This window comes from Leptosomus discolor, chromosome 8 (assembly GCF_034619465.1).
Source record: "Leptosomus discolor isolate bLepDis1 chromosome 8, bLepDis1.hap2, whole genome shotgun sequence".
Taxonomy (NCBI): Eukaryota; Metazoa; Chordata; class Aves; order Leptosomiformes; family Leptosomidae; genus Leptosomus; species Leptosomus discolor.
This window is the reverse complement of record NC_141398.1, coordinates 40316274-40339419: the sequence shown is the minus strand read 5'-3', so window position 1 is coordinate 40339419 and position 23146 is coordinate 40316274. Positions and strand designations below refer to the sequence as shown.

Genomic DNA, 23146 nt, shown 5'->3' with positions numbered 1-23146 from the left:
ATGCATCCCTCCCAGCCTCTTCCCAGTGATGGGCCTGAAAAGGACTGGAACCTTTGAGGTTTTTAAGATGGGACTTCAGGGTCAGGGTGCCTCTCTATCCAAGCAGTAAGTTTAGGTGCTGATCAGCAGCAGGGCTGGCCATGGGAACCTGTGGACAGGACGTACCTGGGAGACAGGACTCGGCAAACAGGGTATAGGGGATGCCAAGGGGATTGTCCTTGGGGTCTCTGTCGCTGATATCGATTGACAGGTGCTTCTTGCACATCCCCAGTGGCTCTGCATAGCAATCCACTGTGATCATCTGCTGGCCTCCAGGGGGGATGGAGCCAAAGCCAGGGTACACTGTGAACATGCCTAGAGTGACACGAGCCTGCAGAAAGAGTCCCAGGAGAGGCTGATGTCTAACAGCCTCACCTTTGGCATCCCCAGCAAGGAGTATGCCACTTCCTGGCCCTCAGCTGGGCCCAAGGCCCTAGTCCCAGGGCAAGGAGGGATGACTCCACAGCCCAGAGGCAGCCCCAGGATGACATGAACAAGCTGGGAGGAGGTGTAGGCTTGTCCCGAGTAGCACAGAGAAAGGAGTTTGTGTGGAAAGGGTCAAGGTGGCAGCTGGGATCCTTAAACTTCCAGGGGTAAAACAGGAGAGCAGAAATAACGGAAGAAGATAAAGGGGGCTGGGAAGAAGAAAGAGCAAGATCATCTGATATCTACAGACTGGGAGTTCAAACAGGGATGTTCTGCATCTGTGGTATTCACAGACCTATGTGGGTTAGCAGCTACCAAACACAGGACCTGCTCCCCTCTCTTGACCCCACAACTCCAGGTCTGAGCGAAAGCATGGGACTGAGCAGCTCCTGCCTCTGTTTGTGGCTAGGAGATGATGGACCTGTCACGCAAGACCACATCCCATCCCGTGGTGATCCTGGGCACAGCAGCATCCTTCCACACCACCTGCAGCTGCACGTATTGGGGAGCAGGAGCCACCCACCTGCATGAAGGGGTTTGCGTCCTTTTGCAGTGACTGCTTGCTTTGCTTGACTAAGGGAGTAATCTCCTTTACATTCTCACTCTCATGGGAGTGGGCAGATGTCATCTGATGTGAACTGAAAAGAGAAAGCAGAAACATCCGTCATGCTGAGCTCCCCTACCTTTCTCCAAGGCCAAAGCTGGCCTTCATCCCCATGGAGGAAAGTCCTCCTGCTTCCAGAGGGCTGCCTGCATCAACCTATTTCTGTAGCTTATGGATAGACCAGCTGTATCACCGGCTTTGTCCTACATATGGGGATACTGAGGCATTTTTCTGCTCCCTGTTCACAAGCCAGTGTCGCAAATGGACAATAACCCAGGTGTCCTGGCTGCCTGTCACACCTGTGGTGCCATCTCAGGCAGGAAGGATGGTGCAGGTCTTCTCTCACCTTTTCCTTGGCAATAGAGCTGCATCCTGGTCTGCTTTGTAGATAAGGAATTTGAAGTCAAGGATGCCTTTGTTCTCCAGCATCAAGGTGCATGTTTTCCTGGTACCGTGCACCATGGCACCGAAGCTGATGAGCGAGGCAGGGTGAATGCTGTACTTGCTGAACACAGCTTTTGCTGACACCCTCACTGGAATGCTGGCGATGGTCTCACCTCCTTCACAGAGGCTGGGCTCAATGACCTGCAACCAGAGGAGGGGTTGGTAAGTATAACAGAGGCCAGCCTCTCTCTCTGTCCCCCACTGCCACCCCAAGTTCCCATTAGCCTCCTCCAGAGCCAGATTTTTAGCTCCACTTAGGAAGTGTCACAAATAGTTTCTGAAAGACTTTGCTGTATATGTATGAGAGAGGATTCCCCAGCTAAAGCCTTCCTTCCAGAAGACACGTCCTGCTTACACTCCCAAGCTATGGGTGTGCTAACAATGCCTGGCCCAGGCAGCTCACCTGGCAGTGCAGGATGGGTTTGTCCTCAATATTAATTTCCATCTTGGGGTGGAAGAGAAGCTGGACCTGCACAGGGCGCTCAGAGGCAGTCAGCATGCCCTTCTGCGGCTGGATAGTGAAGTGCGATGCCAAGTCAGGTATGTTGGTATCTGCAGTTTCCAGCTTGAAACTGGGAAGAAAGGGAAGGAACGAAGATGTCTGCAGTCAAAAGTACAGGTGGTACCAGCACAGCCAGGACTTTGCATAGGACCATAAGAAAAAATAAAAAGAGTCCAGCTCTGCTTGGGGAATACCACATCTTAACACAGAGTGTGGACAATCACGAGTGTTGCAAGCTAACCTCAACATCAAATTTTTTTCATTCCCTCCTTTAAATAGTCTCATAAAGAGAAATGAGTTGGCCCTCAAAGAAAGGCAATGAATCTCCACAGTGAGCGGCTTAAATTTCAGAGTCTCTCCTCCTGGTTCCTGCTGAGCTGCGAAGAAATGCTGGTGTGTGGCTAGATTCTCTACCAAAATATTTGAAGTTAGAGAGCCCAGGTTTTGTATTTACCCAGACCATGAGGCAGCCAGCATGGGAACAGGTTCTAACCATGGACAGAAGGAGAATGCAGGCCTGGGCAGATGGTGGCACCACGCATTCACAGATCAGGCAGCTGGACCCACCTGTATGCAGTGTCGTACTTCCCTTTGTTCTTCAGAGTCAGCACTTGCTTCACATCATCCAGGACTGTAACGATTCCAAAATCCACTCTGCCATCTGTACCTGCAGAAAACCCACAGAGTGAGGTAAGAAATAGTGAATATTTGTGAGCTGCTGCAGACTACACCGAGTGACAAGATACATATTTGGAGTTCTTAGGTGGCACAAACCACTTCTCAGCAAGTTTCCATTTTTGGAAGTTTTGTCTAGCTACTTTGCTGCCCTTTCTCTTCTTACTCAGAGAATATCTGCAGGGTTTAGCAGCTAAGGAGCTCGGTTTCCATCTCCTTGCTTCCAAGCACAGATCCAACAACTTTATTGCCATGCTGAGCCTTCAGGAGTTGCCAACTGCTTGTTCACATCACTGTTGTTTCAAAGCCCCCAAATAAATATGCACATGAAGTTCCACACTTCAGAGGTGAGAGATGCAAGGCTGGTTGTGCCCTGACAGCGTTTTACTCCTCGCAGCTTGCAGGACATGTACTTTACGTATCCGTGCCACGCTTGTATGCCATCCCATCCTATCCCATCCCAAGTGCTTTGATTGCCCACCTGCCATGACAATTTGTTTTGGAGGCATCCACTGACCTTTAGGAATGCTGATGCTCAGAGCAACATCATAAGCCTCTGCAACGATTTGAATATTTTCAATCTGAACAATCCCCAGCACTTTTTCTGCATCTGAAACCTGGAGGCAGCAAGAAACAAACACTGCTTAGACCATTCTCCTAAATTCTTTTGGTAGACAACATACAATTCCTTGTCTCTGCTGGCTGTTTCCACCATGGCCTCCCCTGCTTGACAAGCATTTGTGGACTTCCAAGCTTTCCTAAGCTGTTCATCTTGCAGGCTGACCCAGTGCGATTCTGCTGTAGTAAGAAACACTGTCAGCCCAACTCCGCACTCCTACAGTGGGGAACTCTGCTGCTAAAGAACCCTGGGAGGCACAGTGATGTAAAAACAACCACAGGAAGCATGAGGTGTCCCAGAGCAGGTGGCATTGACAACTACACCTCTCCTCTTAATCACCCAGCACCCTCACTGAAATGCAGCCCCTAAACCACAGTGAACCAAACCTGTTGCTCTATGTTAAGAACGCCATATGGACTCCAGGATGGGTGCAGGGAGCACGCCGAAGTCTGGACAACCAATTCAATCATGCACAGCAGCAAGGTGGTTGTAGTACAGGCTCAGGACGCAGCCTCATAACGCAGGGTAAGCCCTGCAGAGGCTGCACCTAGTTATCTGGGGTGATGTGGATGCTCAGGGATGCACTGTGTGTTCTGGCAAACCCAGAAGCAGCAGCAGCTGGGGTCAGAGCACCTTTGTGTCAATCAGGTACACCTCTTCCCGACTCCAGAGCATACTTGCCCCATGAAGCTCAGCTACAGGAGCACCTTAGTTGTCACTTAGTTTCCAAAACATTACCCTTTAGTGAGTCCCCTGCTGCTATAGGCCTGGACCCCCTGGCAAAGGGGGTAGAAAGGAATCTCATGAAGGCTCATCCTTTTGCCCTCTTTGCAGGGTAATCTTCAAACACAGACTCCATCCCTAAGATCACAGGGCTCGTCACTCTGCCCTGCCCTGCCAGGGAGGGCACAGTCCCCCTCACCTCTAGTTGGATCATCTTCTTAATGCTGAGAGCCTTCGTGGCCTTGAAATACAGATACACAACAAACTCTGTGCAGGGACCAACGATGCCCTTGTCTTGTGACACAGAGAAGTCCTCGCCAAGGTTTTCCAGCCCACCAAGTCTCCAAGCCACAGGCAGTGGGGTGCTGTTTCTCAGGACCAGGGTCTTGCTGTCTTTCCTGCAGAGACACAAAGACAGGCATCACCAGCTGTTTGATGGTCATGCTAGCCTTGCAACTGAATGCAACTTGGAGCAGCCCTATCCACACATCTGAAACTGTAGTTAAATGTTTTCTCTTTGCCACAAGCCTGACAGGTGAGGTCCTTGGGGGAGAGCTTGGTCTTAGAAGTGTATCCAACAGACAGGAGATAAGGAGGAGCAACTGGATTGCTGTCTGAACCATCAGACAAGATTCAAATGCATTGGGATGCTCATCACACAGGATTTCTGGGGGGCTACAGAGGTGCTGGCTGTCATGGGATATTCAAGCCAGCACAGAATGGTGAGCAAGAGACTGGGAACCACTGGGAGAAAGAGAGATGCTAGCCCAACCTCCAACCTGAGTGGCCACACAGCCAGCAAGAGAAGCTGAAGGAGGAGCTTGCTGACAGTCTCCCCAGCAGAGTGACCACAGGATGACTGACCTGTGCAGAAGCAGCTTGTTGAAATGCACCTGCTTCGGGCTGACCCCCAGCTCCACCTGCACCCCTTGGCAGCACAGGTGGAAGACCACTGGCTCTGGGTTCTCCTGAATGCAGCAGATGAGGTTGTCTTCCACGAGGCCAGCTGAAGTGGGGTATGCCCAAATGCTCAGCTCCTAGCCCCGTCCCCACAAAAGAAAAAACAGAAGAGCATTCGATGAGCAGGAAGAACAGCTCCTGGGCACTTCTGCTGGTGCCTGCTCTACCTGCCCATCTCCTACCTGCTTCTCGTTAGGTTTCAGCCTCATGCTGGGAGGGTCTAAAAGGAACGTGTTCGCTTTGAGATCGTGCTCAAAGAAGAAACGCACTGCTGCGTCGAAGGGGGTGACATTGAGGATGGTTAGTTTCTCGCAGTTGCTGGGAGAGTGCAGCGCCTTGTACCTGTCCACAAAAGGGGAAAAAGCTGCAGAGGCGACCGTTGCCTTTATCACACATCAAGAAAAGCACTGTGTCCACGCAGCGGGAGGCTGCACTGGAAGACCATGGTCTAACAAGCAGGCTAAGAAAAAGGATCCTTTTCAGGGGCACGTTCCACAGTACATGTCTTCATCCCTGCATTACTTTGATGTCCACCCCTATACTTGGTGCCTCCATCCCAGGAGTGTGACGACGCACAGGTCACTTAAAGAGTGTTTTACAAAATATAAATTCAAAGGTGCCTGGAAAAATAAAAGTACGCCAAGCACATGGGTTCTTCTCCCTTCTTTGTTGGGTTTCCTTCCCCACAGGGTATAAAGAAATACTTTTGAAAAGAGGTTTTAAAAATAGCTAAGCTTCTCTCTTTCAAAAGTCATGAGACTGCCTCATATTTTACAGATTATCTCAAAGTCTGAGGGAAGGAAATAGAAGGGATTAATTCCCAAGAGGAATGCTAAATTTAACAAATGTCCCTTCTCTTGGGTGTGGAACAGAATTTGGAGTTAAAGGGTTAAAAAACCAAACAGAAACCCTAGACCATTCATCACCCTGGCTAAAGATTCTCTTTTGGTTTTTAAACTGTTTTGATTTAATCTCCTTGGATTGTGAAAATACCACTAGCTCTCCAGAGCTCCCAGGAAGACAAGAACTTCATTTCTAATATTAAAAAAACAAAAAGCGATGTTAAAAATAGAAATATGCCAGCAGCTACAATGACAATTTTTTTAGGCAGATTTTATCCAGCAGCAAGGATCAGGTAAGTGTAATTCCCATTTTTATTCCTCTGCAGGTTTCCCCCTTCCCCACACACATATTGGCAGGTCAAATCATGAAGTCTTACTAATATTATAGATTAATGAGTGGCTTACAAAGCCATCAGCAGAATAATTCAGTCTACCCCTAGAGCTCAAAGCACTTTAAAGAAGCACCATAAAGTTCATTTCATAGGTGGTGAAGCTGAGACGTGGTGGGGTGGGACACAAGTTGCCCCAAGTCACCTTCAGGCTGGAAGTAGCATGTGGCTGTGGCCACCAAGGCACCCACCAGGTAGCAAGATCAGCTCCATCTCTCCCCAGGACCGCCAAGACACATGCCTGTTATCTGCTCAAGTTCACACATCCGTGGTCCTTCAGCCCCATGTATCTCCCAGGCCTCTGCCCGGGCCTGCCCTGAATTGTGCCACCAGGGCAGCATGTCTCCAAGCGTGTCCATGAAAGCACAAGGCTCTGGAGAGCCCATCCCAACATCTCACTCTGTGCAGACAGCGCATCAGCATGCTCACTCGGTGCAGGAAGCACGTACCGGTCTCTTGACTTCCCACACAGCAATGGTCCAAAGTGGAAGACACCCATGTTCATGACATACTGCTTGAAGATGATGTCATCATCTGCCTTGCTCTTCCTCCAGCGAGGAAACACCAGCCTGGGCAGAGAAAATGAGGAATGAGGAGTCATGAGACGCTCTAAGTAGAAAACCTGGTCAGAAAGCCATAACACTTATTGGTGGCTGAGGTACCAATACCGGTTCCCAGCTCCAAGCACGGGAAGAGATGCTGGGCAGCTCAGGCAGCACACTGCCCAAGCCAGAAGGTTACTGGGGTACAAGGGGCAACCCTGGCTCTGAGTTCAGGGGGGAGCAGTGTGGGAGGCTCCCACAGGCCAGCCTTACCACGGGTCCTGGCTGATGGTGGGATACAGGCAGGTGCCCCTGCAGTGCAGCTGGTACAGTCGCTTTGTCCCCAAGATCTCAAAATGCAGGGTCTGATCAAACTGGCCTGTCACCATGGAGCTGAAGTGGACCGTCAGTTCCACCTCGCCACGGGCAGGCACTATCCACCGGCAGCTGCTCAGCCTGGCAATTAAAAAGGAGGCTTCAGACATTGCTAATGAGCAAATGAGCAAGGAGGAGCGTCATGGACTCGCCATCCCATGGAGGGACCGGCAGAGGGTCCCTGCAGAGCTGGGGACATTGAATCTCATTTGGCAAGATGGCTGTAAAGCAGAGGGATCCTCCCTCACAGCTCACCTGATGGAGCTCCCCAGGGATGGGACCGTGTGCACCTCAGGGGAATGTGTGGGTGCTCCTGTGTCTGACCCCTGGAGACCTCTCCTGCCCCAGCCAGAGCTCTGCTTCTCCCTCGCAGCCTCCCGGCTGCCTGTGGCTTTCTGCTTCCTCCATTGGCCCCTGGTTGGGGTGACCTGCTTCTCCGGCATCTTTGCACCAAGGGAGAGAGAAAAAGGAGATAGGTGAGACCTGCCTCGAGACATCCCCACCCTGGAAAGAAAGCTGCACGTTTGTTCAACAGGAGAGAGACTAAACCAACCACATCTGCCCATGGACTTGGTCTTCCTTATCGGACTTTGTTTTGCCTATGACACCTGTCCCTGCCCAGGACCCCTCCTTGCCCAGCACCCTCTCCTCAAGGGAAGTTGAGGGTTTTAGGTGCTTTTTTTTTTCTCTCATCTTACAGAACTGCCCTGTCTCTTTTGGATAGACACAAAGGTTGCCTGCAGACATGGAGCCCCATCATGTCTTCACTGCCCTTCCACAGTGATCCTTTTCCATCCCACTTGCCCCCCCATCTAGCCTGGCCTCTGCCCTGGCACCTTCACTGCGGGCACAACGGGGGCATCCATGAGACTTTCTGGATCCTTCCTTTCTTCTTCTGCAGGAGCACCTCCTGGCACAACAAAGATGAAGTGCTTGAGGGCTTCTCCAGCTGCAGGGGCCATCCGCTTCTCTGGGTAGTGGATCACAGAGTAAAAAGTGGTAGGTGGAATGGGAGGCCCTGAGGGACCCAGTCCCAGGTCATCAAGGATCTAAAAGCATAGGAGAAAACTCTGTTTATACTTCCATCACCTTCATCCTCACACTTCCTTAAAGACACTAAACTTTTGGCCATGATTTTTTAACTTAAATGGAGCACAGTGTTTTGGGGTTTTTTATGTCCAGTGGGGTGGGCAGGCTCCAAAGCAGTGCCACGACCTACAGAGAGAAATCTCTCCTCTGAGTGACTCAGCTCAAGGAAACTGTGACCATGAGCTGCCCTGCCCTGGGACCATTTTTAATGATTTACAGACTGGTAAACTCTCTGAATAGACAGGATGCTTGAATAGAGAGCACTCCCTCTTTCCACCTATCTGAGGGATGGTGAGAACCTCCCCAGCCACGTGACTGCTGTGGAGCTATTATGGAACATCATCAGTGGCCTGGACAAGGCTCTGTGCTATTGTCACTTGGTGGGACACAATGCACCAGGGCCCAGACCACAGCAGGCTCAGCATCTGAACCTCACAGGGCTTTACCTGCTCTGCTGCTGGCAGCTTGCCGCTTTCCAAGATCATCTTAGTGACATCTTCTGAGCTCAGCACCTGGATGTCCAAGCAGGGCACTCGGACATCCTGACCTCTGGCTGACCCTTCTGCACCTTCCCCTTCCAGCAGAGATAACTTTGTGTCCTCAAGAGCCTTGAGTTTTTCCAGCCGCTCCTTCTCCAGGCGCACTTTCTCCAGCTGCTCTTTCTCTCTGTTCTTCCGGCTTCTGCGGCTGGATAAATGCCGGTGCTGGTCTTCCTCTTGGTGCCGCACTTCCTCTTGATTCAGAGGTGACAGCAGGATACCCTGAACCCTGTCCCAGGATGACAAAATGCGTGCTACATCCTTCTGCGATGCCTCATAGATCTCAAACCTCAGGGTCAAGTTCTTCTCACTGTCACTCTGGGCCTCGTCTTTGGTTTCCCCCTGTTCTGGGTCTAAAGATTGCACAACCACTGCTGGGCAGGCATCCATCAGGGGAATCTTGCTCTGCTTCTTCATATCTTCCTTGTCACCTGCACAGTCTGCATCCTCCTTTACAAATCCCTTCTTGTCTACCCCCTCGGTGGCATCCAACTGGTTGCTGGTGGACACGCTGGTGTTGCTGGTGGATGTGTTCATATTCTGGGCAGGAGGAGCAGGAAAAAAGCAGTGAGCATTTCAAAGCACTGACTCAAATCATAGAATCACAGAGTGGAAGGGGTTGAATGGGACCTCTGGAGATTGTCTAGTCCAACTCCCCTGCCAGAGCAGGTTCACCTAGAGCAGGTTGCATAGGATCACGCCCAGGCAGGTTTTGAATATCTCCAGGGAAGGAGACTCCACAACCTCCCTAGGCAGCCTGTTCCAGTGCTCTGCCACCCTCAGAATAAAGAAGTTTTTCCTCATGTTCAGGAGGAACTTCCTATGCTCCAGTTTGTGCCCATTACCCCTTGTCCTGTCACTTGACACCACTGGAAAGAGCCTGGCCCCATCTTCTTGACACCTGCCCTTTAGATATTTATAAGCGTTGATAAGGTTCCCCTCAGTCTTCTCCAGGCTAAAGAGCCCCAGGTCTCTCAGCCCCCTAAGCACCTTAGTAGCCCTCTGCTGGACTCTCTCCAGTAGTTCCTCTTGAACTAGGTGCCCGGAACTGGACACAGCACTCCAGATGTGGCCTCACCAGAGGAAAGTAGAGGGGGAGAATAACCTCCCTCGACCTGCTGGCCACACTCCTCTTAATGCACCCCCAAGGGCACATTGCTGGCTCATGGCCAACTTCTTGTCTACAACTCCCAGGTCTTCTCCACAGAGCTGCTCTCCAGCAGGTCAACCCCCCCCAGCCTGTACTGGTGCAGGGGGTTATTCCTCCCCAAGTTCAGAACCCTACACTTGCCCTTGTTGAACCTCATGAGGTTCCTCACTGCCCAGCTGTCCAGCCTGTCCAGGTCTCGCTGAATGGCAGCACAGCCTTCTGGCATGTCAGCCTCTCCTCCCAGTTTTGTGTCATCAGCAAACTTGCTGAGGGTGCACTCTGTCCCTTCAGCCAGGGTGTTGATGAATATGTTGACTAAGACTGGACCCAGTACTGACCCCTGGGGAACACCATGGGGTAGTTGCAGTAGGACAGTGATCTTTGCAATAGCACCCCAAGCCTCATCCAAGATCTGTGCTAGGTTCTCTACAAATCCCAATTCAGAACGCAGCTGGTACCCAGTTTAGCTCAACTGAAACCAAACTCTCCAGCATCAGGCTGGAGTCCTGCAAACCAGCTGAGAAACAAAACAGCTTCCCAACCCAAACAGGGAACTTAAAACACATCCCTACTCCTGTGCAGTACCTCTGGGCTTGTTTCTGGTGTGCTGAGCATCCCTGACACTTTGGGAAGTCTGGCTGCTAACAGACACCTAAGGCCTGGTGGCATCTCCTGCCAGATGTATAGGAAAAGACACCACATCCCAGACTCATCATGTCTCAGAGGTGTAAGTCACATGCAGAGTGGGCAGAAATGCCGGACTAAAACTATCTAGGGCTTCACAGTGAATGTATGGAGTTAGGTGAAGCCATGACTCAAAGGCAGCATGATCCTAGAACAGCAGCTCTACTAACAAACCCATGGGAAAACATCCTGGGTGAAGCAGTAGCATGATCAAGCACCGGCTGTTGTTTCCCAATACAGCCCCACATGTTACGTCCAGGTACTTGTCCCCAGCATTGCATGTGGCTGCTGGCTTCTCAGGAATGGCACAGCTCAGTTGGAGGGTCCCCAGGGCTTTTACTCATCTATAAACACAACCACCTACCTGCCTGACTCCAGGCTGGCTTTTCTTCCCTGAAGCATTATCTTGGTCTTTTCCAAGCTCTCTCTTCCCCTGCCTAGATGACTTATTCCGCTCTTCTTCCTCCTTCAAGTGTTCTAGCTCCTGCCGATGCTTTTCCTCAAGCTCCTGAGCCAGCTGCTCCATCTCCCTTCAGCATGACAAACAGAAAACAACCTTGAGTGTCACCACCAGAAATCTGGGCTCACTGTAATCCCAGCTGGTTCTGCACTTCATCCATCGACCCTGAGGGCACACAGAACCTTTAGATCATCTCCATGGACTTCCCTCAACCTGGGGAGGCTGGAAACATCCAAAGTGAGGAAAGGTGGGAGGGGACATCCAGGGCCAGCCAAATCTAAGCTTTGCTGTGATAAGGTCCAAATTGTGCTGCTTCTCCAATAAGGTCCACCTGGACACCTGCAGCACACTGTTGAAGACTGATCCACCATCACTCTGCACTGATGCCTGAAGCCCTCTCGATTTCCCAGTGTAAACCATCTCACAAATCACTTTTACTTACTCCTGCACCAATACTTACTTGGCTTATCCAGCCCTTCTCCCCAGGCATAGCCCACTCCTTAGTGAGAATAATCACATCGATTAGAAAGTAAAGGCTGCAGTAACTCCCCTCCTCTGGCTCTCAACAATCAGATTTCCTGCTGGAACCCAGCTGTGACTTGTGCTGCCTGTCCTGGAAATCATAATTTGAAGCAGCCATAGTGATACCCTTCTAGGGAAACAAACTTCAGCTGGCACTGCAAGAAGTGCTGAAATGCTTGCTTTAAGCAAGTCCCTCCCCGAGTTTTAGGCGGGGATTAATACAGGCTTACACTTATCCTACCCATCCTCCTGAACATGGCTGCTTTGCTGGATCAGAGCTTCTCCCAGGCTCACCTGCTGCTGGAGCTGAAGGTGAGCCTAAGAGACACTAGCTTTTATGGCTAGCGTCACTCAGTAAGGAAAACCCTGGGAAATCAGCAAGGACTTCATCTATGGCAGGACTCGTATCTGAACCAAGCCAGCACAGCTACGCCTCACACCAACCCACACCACAACCCCTCTGGTGACGGGGGTATGAAGATGATGAGAATCAACATAATTAACTTAGAGACACTTCTAAGTGCAGCGGCAAGTCAAGCACAGAGACTAGCTCCTTGCAGCCAGCATCTAAGTTGAGGGCTTACCGCTAAAATGGAGAGATGATGTTCTCATCTCACCAGAGGAAGGTCTTTCCTCTGTTAGGAACTTGGAAGGTGGAACTGGCCATCTTTGTGCTGCTTGTAACTGGACACTTTTGTCCTTTGCTCTGTAACCCCTCTGAGCTCCATCAAGGTCTCTGGAGCAGGGAAACCCTTTGGGGACACTATCCTGGGTAGTCACCCATGGAAGGCTTACAGACCTCTTCTTCCTCTCACGCTGGACTTGTCGTATATTGTTGTCAAACTGAGTTTTCTGCTCCTCAGTGAGGGCATCATACTCTTCCTCATCCATCTCCCAGAGACATGCTTTCTCCCTCCTGGCAGCTTCTTCCCACTCCCGTTCTTCAGCACAGAGCAGAGGAGAAATCATTAGCGACTGCAAGTGAAGCCTGCTGTTCCAGGTGAGCTGCAAGGATTCACAGCTCTGCCTTGACCCAGCCTATCGCCCTACCAGAAGATACTGGGGAGCACATATCCCTGCTTCAAAATTCAGATAATCCCCCAAACTGTCACTGCTCAGTGAGTTCCCATGACTTACCTGGCTCACATGCACCAGCGTTATGGACAGGTGGCCGGTGGTCAGTTATGGAGCCACAACAGCTTGCACTTGTGCCCAAGCTTTAACATTAGAGACTAAGGCAAGGCTTACAGCCTCAGCTCTTCTGTTTTTTAAACAACTGGGAGCTGACTGCTGGCTATACTGAGGCAGAAGGACGAAGGACTAATAAAAACATTTCTTACAAGCTCTGCTGGTAACACAGATACACACAGATAAGGTTGAGGGCTTGAGAGAAGAAGATTGAGAGGTACAGAAATGAGAAGTCTCACCTTCCAGCTCTTTTGCAGCTGTCTCCCTGGCTTTCAGGGAAGCATAATCCTGGAATAGGTTCACAAAATAGATATACGGCCGATTTCCAACAGCTTTGAGCAGGCAGAGGAGAGCAGATGCCATGTTGCATGCGAAGAGGGTCTCCAGGCCATCAAACACCACTCCCTGGTAGCAGTCACTCAACTGTGAATCAAGCCAAAAAGGAAGAGAAAGTCAGCTATCGTGCACACTGGGCTCTCAGCTAGTCAGTAAACCCCAATGTCAAAGGACACCAGCCATCATTGTTTCAAGTGCATCAGCTCAGACAAGCTCTGATCTTTCCCCATGCTCTGCCAACTTATGGCATCTGCAGCTTCATCCAAGGATCCCTACACACAGCCCAAGACCCCTCCAACAGCAGATACAGACCTCCTCCTTTCTGAATTGTTCCTCACTGCCTGTCTCTGTAGCAGGAACATATCATTTGCCCCCACCCCACGTGCCTGCAGCCTTTCAGAGAGGATGGCCACCAGCAGGTCCTCAGGCAGCACGCAGCTCATAAAGCCCGTTTGTACTTCTGTGCTGCCGGTGATGCTCAGCTGTCGCTGTGCAGGAACACGGGGAAGGAGAGAGCTGAGATGAGAATTGGATGAGCCCTGCAATGTTGAACACCACAAGAAAAATAAACCACTTTGGAAACCCCTGAACAATTCCAACTGCTGGGCTTGCAGCTGGTGTTTCTCACTAGCAGGAAACAAGAACAAAACCACAGATCAACAGCTCTAGGGGACAACCCTGGAGGGTACATCCCTTGGCCAGCAGAGACCCAAGCTTGCCAGCCCCTGCCACAGCACCCTGCAGCTTTGTCTGCTGCCTGCGGCCACATTAGCCAGGACTGCACTTTGGCAACAAACCGTTAAGACCCAGCAGAGTTTTTCTGCCAGAACACAGGGTTTTGTTGCCACCCCAAGCCATATCCTGCCCACCCAGCTGGCTCTCTGCACTATATGCACCTGCACCAGGCTCTGTAAGCAGTCCCTTCACTTCCCACAGGCAACAGAAAAGTCCTGGGCATTAACCAGCGTGGATTATGCTTCACCTGGGAGCCTGCTGGATCCGTTAGACGCTGTTTCAGCGATTGGGATGCGTGGCCATGTGTCTTCCTCTTGGCCGTGGCAGTATTTGCCCAGCCTTGGGAACGGACGGACTGCAGGTTGATTTTGTCCCCAGAACTGGACTGGTTCAGGTCTGAGCTGTGCTTGGCCTCCATGCTGAACTGCGGGCTGAGGAAGGCATCTGCATTTTGACCTGCGGAGAGGATAGATGGCTCAGTGGGGAACAAGCAGGCACCTTCCACCCCAACGGACATGGCCCTGTGCCCTGGTAGGGACACAGCACTCATCCCCCAGCCTGCTGGGCATTAGCAGCACTGCCCTCCAGAAGCAGCTCCTTCTTTGCTTCTCTTATCAGCATGATAAAGCACAGCATCTGATACTGGATTTTAAAACCAGGGAGTTTTTAATGCACAGCCCTGTGTCCCTCCTAAGAAATGCGCACACAGGTGACACTGCACAGTAGCTCCCCTATGGATAAAAGCAACGATTCTTCCTGCAAGACCATTGTTTCCATACCTTACACCCATCCTGCATTCTCACGTGGACACTGTAACACACAGCCCTGCCCCAGCCGCAGCACCCATTTCCACTGGAGCTAAATCCTCCTCATGGGATAATCCCATCCAGGACCTAGACCCTTCTTCCTTCCACCAGCTCCTAACCCAACAAGGTTCAAAGTTGAGCAACACAAAACTTCCCCCACCAAAGCCAGGGTCTGGCCTCACCCTGCAGAGCTCTGGGCACCAACCACTGAATAAAGTTTCCTAAAAGTCTCAGGTCTCACATGGAGAGCAGCACAACATGCACGAGCTGTGTGACCTGAGAGCACATACAGGAAAATCTCTGGAGAAAAGAGCTCATCTGCAGTGTGTCTCTCATCTGAAACTCCTCTGGGAGGTTATTCTTCCCTTCCTCTCATGTTTGTGAAGCCACATTCAAAGTCAGTTGTCTAGTGCTTAATGAGCCACTTTACAGGGCTTCTTCCCTTGTTAAAGTGGGCATCAGTTCTGCCTGACAGCCATAAGGAGCAAGCTGGATTCAGCTTTGAGGAAATATTAAAAACTCAGAAAGATACAGGTGTGCTTTACTGCTTCTAGAAAAACGAACATTGGCTAAGAAGCCCAGGGGCAGTAAAAGTGCCCCTGTCTGAGCCCTTAAAATAGAGATTTTTTTTCTTTTTAATAACCAGAGATACTTTATGAAATGGCTTTGCATTTCTACACGCTGCACCTATGTTCCATAAGACATCCAAGGGCTGTCAAACTTCCTTCTCGGGAGCAAGGAGAAGTGGATGGTCATGGCAGGTTTCTGAAGACCTGTTCTGCGTCCAGCATTTCTCCTTACCGGCATCCTCTGTCTCCTTGCGGGCCTGCTCGATGGCAGCCCTGATGCACAGCTCCCGGGCACGGAGGCCTGCCAAGCTGCTCCTGTCTGAGATTGCTTCCATCACCACAGCATCAATGGACAAGCAGGCAGCGCTGTAGTGTTTGGACAGGGAGACTGCTGCTGACGTCTTGCCTTGAGAGAGAGGAAGACTAGTCGGTGACACTTGCATGTGAGGCATTTTCAGGGACAGGCTCTGAAAATCTCCCAAAGAGGTTTTCAAAGTCTTAAGGATGGTTGGAAGGCAAGTGTCCCTTCAGCGATAACCACGAAGGAGGCAGCTTGAACATGGTCAGAATTGTTGTCCTGTAGAGCCAGGTGGATCATCTCCACCTCATGTTCAGCTGAGGACTTTGCCCCTCACAGTGACCTCAACCCTGGGCCCAGGATGATGTTTCAAGCCCTGTCCCACCAACATTCAGACCATTCATTAGCCTGTGCAGGTTGGCATTGCCTCAGGCAACATCTAGGCATGGTTTGGGGATTAGTATGGGCACTAGGCAGTGTGGTCCCAAGGAACAGGGACACGGGCACCTTGTCTGGGGGAATGAGAACCTAAATGTACAGATAAGCCACACCACTTGCACCAGCTAGGTGAAGGCCTCGGACTATTTCATGTGCCAGCAGAACTGTGGCTTACCTTGCTTCATTTCAGCTGGTCAACCAAGCCCCAGGATTCACCAGGACATCTCTCTCCTGCTTCCCGCCTCCTTGCAGCCAAAGGCTGCGGCTTACGTACCTGTCAGGGGTGCCCCATGGACGATGACAACAATCGCTCTCCGGTTTTGCGCTGTGCGCCCTTCTGCAGAGTTATCGATGCCAAGGTGTCGGGCGATGGCCCTATAGACAGGGCTGTCATCCAGTTCTCCCACGGCCTCCTTGCTGCTGGCGGTGCTTTGCTGATGCTCTGCTGTGCAGAATTGGGTAGAAAAGTCAGCCTCCTGCCTACCTGTGACCCTGACCATCCTCCTCATCCCTACAGATCCTGGGAGAAGAGACTGATGAAACCAACATCACATCCAAGGTCTCACCATGCCCTTCCTCTAGGCTTGTGCAGGTCAGAGTCTGCCCTAGACAGTGGTGAAGGTGCCTGTTCACAGTATAGTAAATGGGACGGTAGAAAGAGGAAAGAACGAGCATCCAGCAATACCTAGAAGGACTGGGCCAAATCTCCTTCCATGAACTGTCAACACGGTCCTCATGGGAGTTTGGTCCCGGGTCCTGCTGAGTAAGTGGGGGGGACACGGAGAACTGGACATTTTACACAGTTCCAAGGGAGAGGCTCCATTTGGGGATCAAGCAGTTATCCAAAAGATGGGTGCTTTAGGAATACTACACCAGGAGATGTGGCTGGGCTCTGAATTCACTGTAACAGCATTTACAAAGAGCTCCCACCACTGCCCTTAGGAGGTCACAGAAAGCCACCTCAGCTTTCAATGTCCCACAGGACAGAGTGTGCTGCCCTGCCTAGGAAAGGGAACAGCATCATCCTGATCCCAGCAGCTCCTGGGGGCAAAGGTGCTCATTTTGCAAAGCTGGGGAAAACCTCCCTGGCCTCTCACTTGTCCCTGCCCTAGACTCTTCTTGGGATCCTACAGCCTTCATAAAGAAGAGTGGATTCAGGGCCTACAGGAGTGAAGATGGCCCCAGGCTGCAGTGAAGTGATGGAGGTGACACTGAAGTTTTCCACTGAGGCCCTTTTGCCACAACAGATTATTACCTGTCCTACATCTTTTCTCAACACCTTCCTCCTCCTCTTCTCCACATGCAGATTCAGAATCCACCTTGTTGGACTGGCTTTCACCAAAAATGGAGGAGGGAACGACTGAGCTATGGGATGAGATGGTGTGAACGATCCCAGCAGAGTGTTTTCCTCCTTGATTTGACAGAGACTGGACATCTTCAGAGTTTGCTGAAGAGGAAGTACATGGAGAGGGAAGAAGAGGGTGAACGTGGACAAGCAATCTGCTCTTTGCTATTTGCCACTTTGCACGGCCACATGCAAAAGACTGAAAATTTCCCAAGGAGGGAGACTCCTGAGGCATTGAGAAGCCTGTCCAGGCTGTCTCTGCTCTCATGGGAATGTTGAGGTTGTGCTTTTGTTGCTGGCAAGGAGCAAATATAAGATAGCTAGTGATATTAGACCTGGTCCTACTGGCTGAAGAACTCATCCAATCCTATCCTTCGTAGTTGAGGGACACAAGGGGACATACTGGTTATTTCTCCAGTCCGTGGCAGGCAGATATGACCTTGCTTTGGCTGCACTCAGGGCTGGTAAAGGATGCGTGTTACGAGCCACAGACTTTCACCCAGGAATTCCGCTACCAAGCTGGGGAACAGGTGGCTGCTAAAAGCATGGGCTTCCCATGGAGAACGAGGCCATGGAGAGCTCAGGGTATGTGGGCTGGACTCCCCCTACTGTGCTCGCATTCAGGACTGCCAGCGCCAAACCCTCACCATTACCCTGGTCTGCTGGTTCCCCAGTCTTGGGCTTCGCCTGCTCATCCTGAATCCTCTTCTGGTCCTGATAGTACTCCAGGACCTCCGGGGGCAGCTTCTCACCTGGGGCACGCAAAGGCAGCAACAAGGTGTTGTGGCAATCGTAGTCCTTCAGCAGACGCAGGATCTGTGCGCATGGGGAAGAGAAACCATATACAGGATGCATTTCTGGACCTTCATCACATGAACAGACTCACACACCAACCTATCTTCTCCCTCGTTCCTTCCTCCCCACAACACGGACTATCCAAGCCCCTTCACAGCCTGCAGGCACAGCTGGCTAACACCAGGCCTTGCCCTGGGGACTGCTTCCATCGCCCTGGCACGAGCCTGGGAATGCTGGAGTGCTGTGAAGCTAAGGGAGCATGCACGTGGGGACCAGGCCTTCCCACTCACCTGCTCCTCAGCAAGGTACTGCTGATCATACTCCAGTGAGTAAAACTCAATGGGGAACTCGCACGGGTTCTTCACCACCACTGTCCCCTCCGCCCCACAGCTGTATGGCAGCAATGGTCCCAGCTCGAGCACTGGGGGGCTGAACTCCAGCTGTGGCTCCATCCCCTGCCCTGAGACCTGCAGGTGGAGGTGCTGGCTGCTCTGGCAAACATTAATCTTCATCTCGCTTCTGTAGGACTTCTGAAAAGAGAGAAGTGCAGAAAGTTTCTTCATGAAGTCCCAGGTGACAGGGCCTCAAATTCAACCCTTGCACCAAGGTCAGGGTGTTACCAGTACCTCTAAGGTGAAGGCAAAACAGATCTTTACTTATAGCAGGGGCTACAGCATCTGCATGCTGGCTCTGAATAACTGGGATGAATCCTGGTGTGAAGCATAACTGGATATTTGGGTATCAGATGGATCTAAAATGGGCTATCAGATGCTTTCACCTCACACGGGGGAGTGCAATGCTCATAAGAAAGGTCCTCAGGGCTATGCTGCCCAGACACAGTCCTGGCACTGCTGTGTCAGGCAAACATCAGCTACACGAAAGAGGCAGATGAACTCTCACTGGCTAGAAATAAGGGTCATCTTCTCTGCTCAGTGTTTGGCTCTGGTCAAAGCCAGAGAAAAGATGGTTACATTGCTACTAGCAATCAAAACATCCCTGGGACTATTCCCAGGCATGGAAGCACTTGTGTCCATACTGTTACACACCGACAGTTTCCAAGTCATAGTGGCCACGCGCAAACTGCCTTTGGGAATGCTCTGTCATTTATGCTCCCGAACTGCCTGGAAACGTGCAGGCAGGCTGGGCCAGAGCCACAGGGACTGCTGGCAGCACACCACTACAGGTGACTGTCCTGCTGTGCCCAGGAAGGTGCCTGGTGGCTGTTTTGTCTGCTAGTACCAGCAGCAGTATAAGCCTAATTTGGCTCTTCCAGGGTTATCCCCTGCAAACGTGTCAGCTGCTCTGCACCAGGGTGCTGCAGCCTACAAATACGCCCACACAAGGGGGGGAAGGTGAGGGGAAACAGGCAGATTTTTCCCCCCTCGCGCCAAGAGGCAGCCACACTGCGGTGCCCTGATGCACTCTGTGCAAGCTCCCCATGGGGATTTCAAAGTACTTCTCAGAAGTGTGCGCTGCAGGGGAAACTGAGGCACAGTGCGTACAGCCCTTGCAGAAAGCTCCATGTGGAGGTAGAACTCATCTCCTGGTCCCTGTGCTGGGCTCTTGTTACCACACTGCCCAGCCAGACCCACCAATCTCACCTCTTCTGTGGGTGAAAATCTCACTCGCATGTTGCATCTCTGCCCTGGAGCAAGAGTTCCAGATGAAGGCAGCGCCTTGAAGACACATGGCTTGCCCTTCAACTTCTGGAGCAGCTTCCGACGCTTGCTCGCTGGCAAATGTTTGTCCACCTGAGCACAAAAAACAATTGTGTGAGGTCTCCTTGGTCTGTGAGGACAGACCTTCGGTTCCCACAGTGCTTTGAGATACTGTCACGGTGCTGAGAGCACCCACATCCAAACCAGTGGTGGTCACCACTGGCCTAGAACTGGAGGAAAAACATGTAGGCAGGGCAGGCAGATGGGGAGGCACTGTCTTTGGAGGAGGAGGAATGGGTGAAGACGGCAGAGCAGTGAAGCATCAGCTAGTGAACAGGTCCAGGTGAACCAGCCTTCCTCTGTACTTCAAACGAGGTGTAGCCTGAGTGCTCAGGCAGCCAAAGGGGCAGAAAGTGCAAGGGAGGCAAAGAAAACCCAACCAAGAAGTTAGGTGTTACATGCTGTCCACAGTTTACCTTCTTAACAGGCTCATTCACAGTGATGAACCATTTACAGGGGACCTGGAGCTGATTGTGGAGCTGGATGGTTTCTTCCTGACACTGCCCACACTGGACAGCAGAGAACTCCAGTCTGTCCCTGGAGACGCGTAGGGATGGCATAGCCACATTGGCACGGAGGCGGATGTGAAATGTGGGGCCTCCTGCTACCTAGTGAAGGACAGAACATCCAGCTCAGAGCCCACGAGACATCTGCTGCTCTCTCAGACCTCCTGCCTGCCCCAAAAGGTGGTGCAGGCATGGGGAGGTGAGGAAGCATGCGGTACCTTGATGGGCAGGAGCACATCCACCTCTCCCAGCGGCAGGTTGGCACTTTGTGGATCAAAGCGCACTTGGAACGTTTCCGTCTCACAGTAGGGCAGGTGCATCACGCGGTCCAGCTCGACGCTGAAACCTTGAACAGATAGAGATAAAGCAGCTGAGACACACAAGCAACACAAAATGTGTCACAAGCACGTTAAGGCCATGTGGGTGTCTGGCTGGCAGCTCTCTGAAGGACTCCTTGGCATCTCTGGAGAAGCCTGCCACTCCTTCTCCCTTGTCACTGCACAAGAACAAAGGGTTTTCACAGCCAGAATCCAAGACTCACGCGGTAAAAAGGAAATGTATCAGTTGAGAAGGTCCAGCAATTCCTTCATCAGGCATCCCAGGGGAGGATGCACAGACCTCTCCAAAGGAGAATTTCCAACTGAGATTCCTCCATGCTGTGGTGCTCCCTGGAAAACAGCTTAGAGGAGACACCTGATCACCCTTCAGACACAGCAAGTCACCATTTGATGGTGGCCTGTTTCAGAAGCCTATTTTGATACAACAGAGGACCTCACAGGCTGTTTTCTCAATAAAGGCTAAACAGAAGTGCTATGACATTATGAACTCTAAACAAAGCACTCCCAAACCACAAAGGGTCCATCTGTTTCCAACACAAGCCCACAGAGTGCACAAAGAAACTCAGATGATGCTCATGGTAGCCAAGAGCAGAAGATACTGAGAGGTGACCAACGTGATCAGCCCATCTAGCCCCTGCAATGAAATGTTAGGGCAGTCAGACGCAGGCCAGGTCTCTGAGCACTGCTGGCCAGCAGAACTCAGGCTCTAAAGCACCAAGCAGAGAGTCCCAAGGAGGAAAGAAAACCTATACAAACAAGCACTTAAAAAACGCCCCATGTCCAGTGGCTTAAGGTAATCTGTCAGAGACAGCTCCTTCAAGTTCACATGAAGCCTCTCCAGCACTGGTTACCTGTGTCACACAGAACCTGTCCATCAGCGTGGAAGGACACAGGGAACTGCCCGGTGTTGGTGATCTTCACGATGTGCGTGTGGATGCTACCAAGAATGACGTAGCCAAAGTCCAGGATGTACTCAGGCAGCTCAGCTCTGAAAGGAGGAATAAGGACAGCCCTTAAACCACAGCCTGGATACATTTCCAAAGGAAGATGCAAATAAAGTGGATATTTTTGTATTCAACTGTTGTAAAAACTCAACTCCAGCCCATGAAACCCTAGGCCTGACCACCTGGTAATAAGGCTTTGGTGTGTCACAGGGAATGCAGGTCCCAGGTTTCATCAGCTACCAATGGGACCTCAAAATAAAACTAGTTTTAAATGGACACTGGTCACAGCTCCTCTGGTATTAAAAGCCATTGTAGGTAAGTCCACTGGACCTCCACTGGTCTCAATGAAACTGCTAAGCCTGGTGTACAGCCCAAGCCTGAAATTACTTCAGGACCTTGTAATAAGATTTGCCTGCACAGAAAATCTTCCCTGCTCTGCAACCAGATCTGCCCCCAAAGCAGCACCAGTAAATCAACACCTACAAGATTCACGGAAAGGTCCTTTTCCAGAGCAATCCAACTCAGGAAAGCACATAAATGATCTGTTTTGCAGACCATCTTCTTCCTGAACTGGAGCCTACCGTGCACACACCTCATCATGAAGGAGTAAAGGGAAGGACCAAGTTACCTAGGTAAGCCCTCAAGTCCCACCAGCATCCAAGTCACCTGATTCAGGGTTTGTCAACCCATGTGATTCCCTGCTGGTTTTGCTTAGTGTGGTCTGTTAGTTGGAACAAAGCCTCTTCCAGAGCTGCTCAGCAGGGATGGCATCTGTGCTGTCAAGGAAGGGCTTGATGGTCTGCACTGGGTCCCCTCAGCTCTATGAACAGAACCCAGCATTTGTGGGGAATTGAGCATCTCCAAAGCTCAGGGTGGCACTGTGGAAGTGAGGACATTCAGCTGCTCACTGTTCAAATGTCAAAGCTATCAGGATCAGACCCTTTCTGAAGTCCCCAGCTATTCCCAGCTCTGCAGACACAAAGAGCTCTCCGGAGCAGGGGTGCACTGCTGGGTGTTACCCTCGGGATACCTGGAGGTAGGGTACAGGAGTCCCTACTAACCTGAGAAGCCTCTGACGAGCATGCTGGTCAAAGGCAGCGGCCTCCAGGGGACCAGAGGCAAGAGCTTTCTGCTGCTCCAGGGCGTGTTTCTCTATCAGCATCTGCTCCATCTCCATCTGCAGACGAGTGTCCAGCTGAGGAAAGGAAAGACAGTGGGTAATTAACAAAGGTCCTTCCCAAGGCATGGGCTTGTCTCTGAAAGAGGACCACCCTGCTCTTGTCAAGAGGGGTGATGGGGTCCTCCTGTCTCATTGCTCAGTGTCTGTGACGCCTCCTGCTCTCTTAGTCAGGACCTCATCTAAAGGGAAATGAACTCCAGCATCTTTGCCTGCCTGGTCACTGTTATAAAGGCTGACCTGGCCAGACAAACAGACAGACAAGCCAGGAACCTTCCAGAGCTCCAAGTATTTGCCTGCCCCCAGCCGCTGCCAAAGCAGCTTAGACAGAAGCTGTCTTGAAAAGGGAATCACAATAAAGCTGGTGCT

General features: G+C 51.3%; 1 protein-coding gene across 1 annotated transcript in view; it reads right to left on the bottom strand.

The window, feature by feature from the left end:
- LOC147414991 (axonemal central pair apparatus protein HYDIN-like) overlaps positions 1-23146 on the bottom strand; it is a 52296-nt gene that overhangs the window by 22467 nt on the left and 6683 nt on the right. Inside the window, exons 8-36 of the mRNA XM_086468820.1 lie at positions 22662-22795; positions 21508-21644; positions 20537-20664; positions 20229-20420; positions 19696-19845; positions 18385-18624; positions 17947-18115; positions 17210-17401; positions 16229-16399; positions 15451-15624; positions 14091-14299; positions 13447-13596; positions 13012-13195; positions 12380-12525; positions 11826-11890; positions 10967-11132; positions 8676-9308; positions 7977-8189; positions 7396-7583; positions 7039-7221; positions 6673-6771; positions 5175-5334; positions 4897-5069; positions 4232-4430; positions 3172-3307; positions 2583-2682; positions 1917-2085; positions 1416-1654; positions 166-443 (exon numbers count right to left, since the gene is read on the bottom strand). Of these exons, the coding sequence (XP_086324946.1) occupies positions 166-443; positions 1416-1654; positions 1917-2085; positions 2583-2682; positions 3172-3307; positions 4232-4430; positions 4897-5069; positions 5175-5334; positions 6673-6771; positions 7039-7221; positions 7396-7583; positions 7977-8189; positions 8676-9308; positions 10967-11132; positions 11826-11890; positions 12380-12525; positions 13012-13195; positions 13447-13596; positions 14091-14299; positions 15451-15624; positions 16229-16399; positions 17210-17401; positions 17947-18115; positions 18385-18624; positions 19696-19845; positions 20229-20420; positions 20537-20664; positions 21508-21644; positions 22662-22795 (5377 nt within the window). The remainder of the gene's footprint in view (positions 1-165; positions 444-1415; positions 1655-1916; positions 2086-2582; positions 2683-3171; positions 3308-4231; positions 4431-4896; positions 5070-5174; positions 5335-6672; positions 6772-7038; positions 7222-7395; positions 7584-7976; positions 8190-8675; positions 9309-10966; positions 11133-11825; positions 11891-12379; positions 12526-13011; positions 13196-13446; positions 13597-14090; positions 14300-15450; positions 15625-16228; positions 16400-17209; positions 17402-17946; positions 18116-18384; positions 18625-19695; positions 19846-20228; positions 20421-20536; positions 20665-21507; positions 21645-22661; positions 22796-23146) is intronic.